This window comes from Fulmarus glacialis, unplaced genomic scaffold (assembly GCF_000690835.1).
Source record: "Fulmarus glacialis isolate BGI_N327 unplaced genomic scaffold, ASM69083v1 scaffold38265, whole genome shotgun sequence".
NCBI classification, from domain to species: domain Eukaryota; kingdom Metazoa; phylum Chordata; class Aves; order Procellariiformes; family Procellariidae; genus Fulmarus; species Fulmarus glacialis.
The window spans coordinates 260-8,999 of NW_009214313.1; the positions used below are offsets into that span (position 1 = coordinate 260).

The following is an 8,740-nucleotide window of genomic DNA, read 5'->3' on the forward strand; positions in this document are numbered from 1 at the left end:
CCTGAGTTATGAATCATGAAGGAAGTGCTCAAAACCACTTTAAATCTAGATCTTACTCATGATAGATACCTTTAATATGGATGACACAAAACTCAACATCAGTGTGGCAGGGTTTGGAGGTCTTTCAGAGCCAGATGATCCCAGGTCATTCCTAGGCCACAAATCACCCAAGCTCTGCCTTCGAACATGAGTTATACTTCACTCCTGTTTCTCAAATAGTAAGTTTTTGGCAAGTAGTTCAGCTTTTCTGTGGCTGCGGTCATGTCCTGTGAACATAATAAAGAGAAATGGTCAATTTTCTAAATTGCTTGTTGCTTTTTTCCAGGAATTGTCTTTATTCCAGGAACATCCCAATTAACAGCCAAAGACATCTTATACCGACTCCAGGCTTCGAAGGCCAAGTGTATCATTACCAATGATACACTGGCACCTGCAGTGGAATCTGTCATGCCTGACTGCCAGTTTCTGAAAAGCAAACTAATTGTAGCCAAAGGGAGCAGAGATGGGTGGCTGAACCTCAAAGAACTCTTTGCGTGAGTATCCAGCTGTTTTACCATCATCCCTGTGTGGTGAAGGAAGCTGTATCAGTCAAGTGACATTGCTGAGTTTTGGGATTAATTTCCAAAATACAAATGAGTCACATTTTTGCATCCCTCTGCCAACTCACTGTAATCACTGCATTAAGTACAAATCCCTCCAACACACTTTTTGGGAGCTGTATTCAGGTCTTTCAGCTTCTCCTTACTTAGCAGCCTGCCAGCTTTTAAAAGCTCTCTGCTTCTACTGTGATCACAAGACAAGCACACAGTGTACTAATCTTGCAGTTGTTTTGTGCTTGTCTTCTAAAGCGCAGCCTAATGGCTCTTGAATTCAATGAGAAGATACCCATTGCCAACTCTCAGTGCTCAGCTAACATGGCATCAGTTATTTCTTCCCTTGAATATCTTGGTAGCCCAGACAATCTGAATTGTTCATCAGTCTCTTGAATATAAATGGTATAACACATGTCTAAGACCACCTCACCTGGCATAATAGCCTGCATATGGGCCCCCACTGACTTCAGACTGGGGAGTCGGTATGTGTTGAGGCAGAAGTTGGTTTTGCATCTACCTGCTGTTCTGTAACAAGCACCTTGAGTGCCCTTGCCAAATAGTTGTAGACAAAGTCACTGGAATATGCTGTAGGTGCTCACATCTTGAAAGTTATGGCATACAAAGCACACTTATGACTAGCAAAATGTGCTCGCTAACTCTTACCTTTGGTATGTGATGCAACTATTTATTTAGTGAGATCATATCGTTTTGGGCCATTTTCCTGTTTATCTGCTAAACCTTGAAAAATACTGCTTCGTTTGTGAAATGTAGTAACTGTCATATACTATTTCTTCTGAAGGGTGACATCTGCTGACCATAAATGTGTCAAGACAAGGAGTCAAGACCCAATGCTGATCTATTTTACTAGTGGAAGTACAGGCTCTCCAAAAATGGTGGTGCAGTCCCACAGCAGTTATGGCATCGGATTTGCAACCAGTGGCAGGTATACCTTGCAGTTCCTCCCAGTGTCCTGATTAAGTGACATGATCACAATGAAATTGAAAATGTGACCATAAAACCTCCAGTAAATGTAGGCATTTCATGAGTGTAGGACCTTGCTTCTTCCTCACCTTTCCCCTCTCACGGCGAAACCCTCGTTATTAAAAGTTTCTTGAAGATTCAGTTGAGATCATCAAACACAGTATCCTGTTGCTCAGAGGGCTGACTGCAGAGTAGCAATAAGGATAGCATCCTTATAGCAAAACCAGATAAAGGCAAGTGCTTTAGTATTATGTAAACCTTCCTTGAGAACCAAAGCAGCTTTGGACCATAGCATTATACTTTAAAAGTTACGGTTCAGTTTGAATCGGTGGCTTGGCGCTGATTTGCTTTCATTGAACATCTTTCTTTTATTTATGCTTCCCAAGGAGTGAGAAATTTGAATGAAAATCAAAGGATACATTTCCCAATACATTCTGAGTTGGAAGTTGGTGGCATAGTGCCCGTAGAAGTAATTTGGTTAGTTTCCTAGAGAAGCTGTGATTTAGCTGATGTCTCTAATCCACAAGGTGGGGAAAGCCTAGTCCAAATGATCTGTTCGATTTTGATCTAGATCCAGATTCTGCAACTCAAGTCAAGGATGTTTTGCACTGTTCAAGAGAAAAGCAAATGCTGGAAATGTTAAACAGGAGGGAATGAAGGGAAATAAAGAGAATGTTTAAGATTCTCTTCAACTCTTACAAACTCTCTAAAGAGCCCCTCTTGCTGACACTGTATCTTCTAATGGAAGCCTCCTGCCCTTTCCTTTAATTATGCTGTGACCTGTGCCTGAATCTCTCATACTGTATGAAGCATTTTTTTCATCTCTGCTTTATCATCAGGTACTGGATGAACTTGACTTCTTCAGATATAATGTGGAATACCTCTGATACTGGTTGGGTAAAGTCAGCTTGGAGCAGCGTTTTTGCACCATGGATCTGTGGATCATGTGTCTTTGTACACAATATGCCACAGTTTAACCCAGCCATTATTGCAGAGGTAAGTGTAACATTTTATACTGTGAGTTTTATTTCCATTTTGCCTAAATGAAGCAAACAAACTGGGCTCCAGTGCATAGGTACCCACTGCTCTGTAGCAGCAGGGATGATACATCCCACATCCCAAGCAATCATCCCTCTCTTTGGTGCCCAGTAAGCTAGAGGAACAAGTGTTTTCCCTCCTGGTTAGGCCATGTGACACGGCTACAGTGTAAAGGAGATGTGGTGAAAGATGCAGGATAAAAAGAGCTCAGGATCACTGCTGTCTTGTCCCATACTTAGCCTAAAGCTCACTTCAGGTATGGACTTCTGGATACTTTGGGCTCAGGGTGAGCGTAGGCCAGTAATCAGAGTATGGCATAGACCTGAATCAGGGCCCTGTTATCCTGAATTTTCAATGAGTTGCCAGAATGCCTATTCCTCCTCTCTGCCATTTCACAAAAACAGTCAGCTGGCCTATTCTCCTCAACATTGGCTTCTTGTGTGGAGAGGAGACCCAGACTTCCCCAAGAATAAAATTGGAAAAGCTTTGGTCTAGTTCACTATTGTCACTTAGCCTTGAGCCTGGGACACATCGTCTTGGGAAGCAGAAAACAATCATAATTGGAACTCTACTTTCAGTGGTCATTCATTTACATGAGTGACTTTTGTTGCACAGAAAGTGCTATGTTTTCTACAGCAGTGGGCCTGACTGGCACAGCCACTCTGTACTCAGGATTCATAGTCAGTAATCCATAATCATTCTCTGTGTTGAATGTATGTTGCATTTTTATGGTTTTCATTTTGCAGACATTTGAGCACATAACTTGTGTTAATCACCTGCACGTTTACAAGGTCAGACCCACCATTACATTTTCTTTTCAACGAAGTAACTTTCTATTTTTCTAGACTCTCTCAAGATACCTCATCACTGCCTTTTGCAGTGCTCCCACTGCCTACCGCATGCTGGTCCGACATGATTTGAGCAGGTACTGCACATCTGTCTGTTGCAGGGGTAGCAGAGAGACGCTGGGATATAATGCTGTGACAGCTCTGGCTGTTTAGTTCCTTATGTTGCTTAATTTTTTTCGGTTAAAGAAAATCTAATTAGAATCATAGAATCGTTAAGGTTGGAAAAGACCTCTAAGATCATCGAGTCCAACCATCAACTCAATACCACCATGCCCACTGGAAAAATTTGCTCTCAGAAAAGAAAGCTGTGTTCTGAAATATGAGAATAACTAGTCACACCTTAGGCCATTCAGGCTCCAGGAATGGATCTGTGAAAAGACAGCACAGAGGAAACAAGTGGGATTTTTTTTAAGTTGTCACTTCCTCTGCACTTATGGTCCACAGTTAATTAAGTCAACGTTTCAGGCAGCACTGGAATTACTGGAGTATAGTGGAGTTGTTCCCATATACTTGAGAATGAAGTGAACAGTTAGAGGACTTTCACATGGTGAGAGTTATTTGGCAGCTGTTCCCACCAGTTTGTTACACTAAAATACTCAGCTTATGACAAGTAGGCAGTGTGATTTTTAAGGAGTTTTCACATCTTCAGTAAGGTACTTATTCTTCTCACATAGGTCTTTCATCCTGACAAAAGCCAACCCTGGTTTAGCAGAGAGCTCAGGCTCTGTGTTCCTCTTCAGCCTTCATTTTGCTATAGAAAATTCTCAGGGTCTTATTTGATCTTGGATGTCAGCACTAACTCAGCTTTCCACAAACATCTGATGCGCTTGTTCAGATTTCTCCTTTCTTGTCAGCTCTTCCAAGAAAACACCTTTGCTCACTCTTTTTCCAGCAAAAAAACCTACTTCCAGTGATACAGAGATAAACCCCATTATCCTCAGTGGTAACATAATCTAGCAGTCCAATCCAGGATTGTGTAACAGGATGATTATTGTCATTTCCAAAGTAGCTTGTGAAGTTTTAGGCGTACTTACTTTGAAAGTTGAGGGAGGCTGCTCGGTTAAGACCATTCACTGCGCTTTTCAGAAGTTAAGAAAATTACTTAATTTGCTATTCTTCTCAAGCTACAAGTTCATGAGTCTGAAACACTGTCTATCTGGAGGGGAACCGCTCAATCCTGAAGTGATGGCAAAGTGGAAAATCCAGACAGGGCTGGATATCTATGAAGGTTATGGCCAGACTGAGACAGTACGTTTGCATTAATTCTTGCAGTATGCCCTTTCAAAGGTAACAATACCAGAGGCACAATGTGCTTGATAAATCAATGGAAAAGGTGAGAATCATTTAAATGAACTTTTTTAAAAAGAGGCTATATATAATTAAGACTATATAGTTCCAAAATCAACTAGCTGCATATTTTAATGTTTATAGGAAATACTATGGCTACAGAGTTCAGCCCCCAGCAAAAACCATGCCAGAAATTACCTCAGACCAAATAACTGTAGTAGATCACTTCATCATCTTTACTTAAAAGGCAAAACTAAAAAAAAAATAATTTGCTCTGGGTATCAATTTCGCCTGTCCGAGGTTTTAATGAAAATATTAAATCAGTTCACATCCCAGACTTCTCTGTAAGCGAACGTTAACAACGCTATTAAGAGTCAGATTTCAGGCATTCTCTCCTCTTACCCTTGATATGGCCCCAAATTAATTGTCCCATTATTGAAATAAGATCTGTAATAATTTCACATCTGCTGTCTTGCAAATTTAAGTGTTTGTGGAAGAACCCACTGGCTCAGACTGAGCACAGACAATCTCATTCCACAGGGCTGACCTGAAATACCTCTCAACCCCTCCTTGATGTGCTGGAGAACCACAGTGCTTTAGTCCTGATTGAGCCCTTGTCACGACAAAGTCATGAAGAGGTGTCATGCCTAATGCAAACAATAATAAAGTCTACAAGATGTTGCACAAATTTAAAAAAAAAAAATCTATTATGCAGGTGACAATATGTGCCAACATGAAGGGAATGGAAATTAAACCTGGCTCTTTGGGAAAAGCTGTTCCCCCTTATGATGTGCAGGTATGTTGATATGTCACATCTGAGCTCAGCTGCAGTTGTGGGTACAAGAGTAAGGGAATGCTGTCCATGTCCCTTCTCTGTCCTGCACTGTGCTATGACAGATATTTCACTGAGCTAATCAAAGCAATAATGATATGTCCTTTCTGCAGATCATAGATGACCATGGGGCTATTCTGCCTGCAGGAAAAGAAGGCAACATTGCTGTCCGAGTTCAACCGACACGACCATTCTGTCTGTTCTCCGAGTACTTTGTAAGTCTGAGTTGGTCTGTCTGTGCCTGCTGAGAAGCTCGAGAAAGACCCAGGGCAAAGTTCTGTTGACTTACCCAAGGAGCAGAATTTCATCCAGCATCTTCACAAGGTCTCACTAGGTTGCTTGAGGGCTTTGAGCCTGATCAGTACATTGTTCTGCTATTCCAGGAACAGACTGACTGGCAGAGTATAACTTCAAGATGCAACATGAACGAGGGGGTACCTTGTTTCAGACCTGTACCTGGCAGTTGGCATGGGCTTCATGTTCAGTGCATCACTCCTTTCCCTTCCATTCCACTCCTATCCTTGGTTAAGGATTAGTGAAGGAAGCCCATAAAGGCTACTGTAATATGTCGGAAGCTCAGGGAGGCTTTCCAAAAAGCACAAGTACCTTATTCCCTCATACCACTGTCAGAGGTACCCACAGGTTGATCTTTTAAATCTTTAGAAGTTACACATTCCAGCATGCACGTATCTCTGGTGTCAGAGAAACCCTTTGTACAGTTGCCTGTGACACAGACGATGTGCACAAAATGAACAGCACAAAGACAAGCTACAGCACAAAACCCTCAAGTGTAGATGATCATATGGCTTTGTGGAAGTGGCGTACGTCATCTAACATCACTATTCGAATGGGAATGCTCTACCCACTGAAAGCAGAACAGGCTTAAAAAAATGTGTCAGAAGAATGGCCATTTTGGTTCAGGTCAAAGGTCCATCTAAGCTAGTATTTCGTCTGTGGTGGTGCTGGGCTGTAAAACACTAAAATCAGGCAAATATAAAGATATTCTCCAAAGATATTCTCCACTGCATTTGAATTATCATGTTGAATAAGCTTCAGGGAATCTATCTATGTGTTTAATCCTCTTCTGAACCCCTGTATTATTTGGATATTTGTAGCATCCTCAAACAACAACTTGCACAAAGTAATTGCTCATTACGTGATAAAAAACTTCTTTCGGTTCAGTACTATTACTTCGATTTTTCATTATGTCTTCTGTTGTCAAGATGTTTTTCCTGTGTAATCTAGACCCAATAGATCAATGTAGATAGTGAAGTTTTTCCTGTAGGTCACCTCATTTGTATGTTGATCTTGAAGGTTAGGGGTAAAAAGTTTCCACCGACAGGAAGTTACTGTGGCAACCCCCTGCAATGATAAGTCATTTCCCTGAAGAGAGTGGGTTATACATTTTAGTAGTTTTCTGTGATGGATGGGCATTTCGATAGAGCGCGACCTTTTTTCCCTAGAACATGAATACATATACACACAAATGCTCTTTTCCACCTCTCACATAGTTCCACTACAAAACTGCTAATTAATGCAGCTCTGTTTTTTTTAATTGAAGACATAAAATAGTATTGAACATACTCATTTTGAGAACAACTTAACAAATTGTCTTGATCGTTTTTAACACCACTGCAAAGTAAATGCATTACATTTCACTAACAATTGGATACGTTTTTTGAAATGTTTGATTGTTTTCAGGATAATCCAGAGAAAACTGCTGCCTCTCTGTGTGGAAATTTTTATGTCACTGGGGACAGAGGGATTATGGATGAAGAAGGATATGTCTGGTTTGTTGGAAGAGCTGACGATATAATTAATTCTTCTGGGTAAGTCAGTTGCTTTTAGATTTGCTCAGTTGCCTGTTAAAATTCAATCTGGAAAGACCAACTGAATGGCTAGCTTGCTACGGCTGTCATATCTGCATTTTCTCCTAGGTATCGTATTGGCCCATTTGAAGTTGAAAGTGCATTAATACAACACCCTGCAGTCTCAGAGTCAGCTGTTGTCAGCAGTCCTGATCCAATTCGAGGGGAGGTAAAAAGAAAAAAAAAAAAAAAAAGATATAGAAAGAAATGCACTTTATTGTAAGCATCAAGTTCCCTATATGTACTAGCCTTCCTTGGAATTAAATATGTTGCAGATTTTTGAAATTAAAATGGGTTAAAAATATTTTAAAACCATGCCTTAACAGATCTTAGAATTTCAGAATTATTTCCCTGTTTGCAGGGTTTGATGTGGAAAAAAAGTTTGGCTCTTCAGACTTACTGTGGCATCTTTTTGTCTAAGAAATAGAATGTGCATTATTTCTCTTTTTGTCATCAAGCACATGGTGGCAATGATATCCAGAATGTTTAATTTTTCTTTTTATATTTTTCAACTTTGCAACATTTCTTTGAGCCCCAGGGTGAGATTTTCAGCTGTCTTTTTTTCTATTCTACAACTTTTTGAAACTTCAGTAGTGTATAAAGTTAAGAAAAAAAAGTGGAAAATTAGCAAAAAATCCTGTGCTGCAGAATATGTCCTTCATAACATTGCATTCTGTAATAAACAGCCAATGAAAAGGGAAATTGAAGAAAAAAACTCAAATTTTTGCATTTCTGAATTTTGATACTCAGTTTTGGCAACAAATGTATCCCTTTATTCCCATGTCTGGAGTTAATGGAGTCCCTTAACTTTTGTGGCACAGGTAGTCAAAGCCTTCATTGTTTTAGCTCCTGCTTTTGTATCACACTGTCCAGAAAAATTAACTCATGAGCTTCAGGAACATGTCAAGAAGGTGACTGCACCTTACAAGTATCCAAGGAAGGTAAGTACACCGCAAAAAGACAGGTCTTCTAATTGTATCAAAAATTGAACAGTTTTTGTCCTGTCTCGACTTCTTTTCAACTGCATTCTGACAAACACTCCAACCATAGTTAAATAAAATAAAATAAAAGTAAATTACAGGGTCTGTTGCAGCTGTAGCCTTGGATTCACCGTATGTGCTAGAAAGGACCCAAAGGGAGCAAATGGTAATGTAACTTATCTTTGTCAGGGTCCAGTCTTCCTTTCATGAAATACTAGGGTTTTCACAGCAACTCAAATGGGCACAGCATTCAGCTCTTACCAATTCCTCCCTTGAGTTCAGACTCTCAGCCAAAGCAAAGGGGAAATTCCTG

The 8,740-nt window shown here is 40.3% G+C and overlaps 1 protein-coding gene across 1 annotated transcript in view; it reads left to right on the forward strand.

Annotated features, from left to right (window-relative positions):
* Nucleotides 1–325: 325 nt before the first annotated feature.
* The window catches only part of LOC104077327 (acyl-coenzyme A synthetase ACSM4, mitochondrial-like), a gene marked incomplete at its 5' end in the record, with an annotated part of 8,771 nt that continues 356 nt past the window's right edge, over nucleotides 326–8,740 (forward strand). The window contains 10 exons of the mRNA XM_009578514.1: nucleotides 326–533; nucleotides 1,393–1,536; nucleotides 2,414–2,570; nucleotides 3,458–3,537; nucleotides 4,585–4,708; nucleotides 5,463–5,543; nucleotides 5,693–5,794; nucleotides 7,281–7,408; nucleotides 7,517–7,616; nucleotides 8,269–8,388. Of these exons, the coding sequence (XP_009576809.1) occupies nucleotides 326–533; nucleotides 1,393–1,536; nucleotides 2,414–2,570; nucleotides 3,458–3,537; nucleotides 4,585–4,708; nucleotides 5,463–5,543; nucleotides 5,693–5,794; nucleotides 7,281–7,408; nucleotides 7,517–7,616; nucleotides 8,269–8,388 (1,244 nt within the window). The remainder of the gene's footprint in view (nucleotides 534–1,392; nucleotides 1,537–2,413; nucleotides 2,571–3,457; nucleotides 3,538–4,584; nucleotides 4,709–5,462; nucleotides 5,544–5,692; nucleotides 5,795–7,280; nucleotides 7,409–7,516; nucleotides 7,617–8,268; nucleotides 8,389–8,740) is intronic.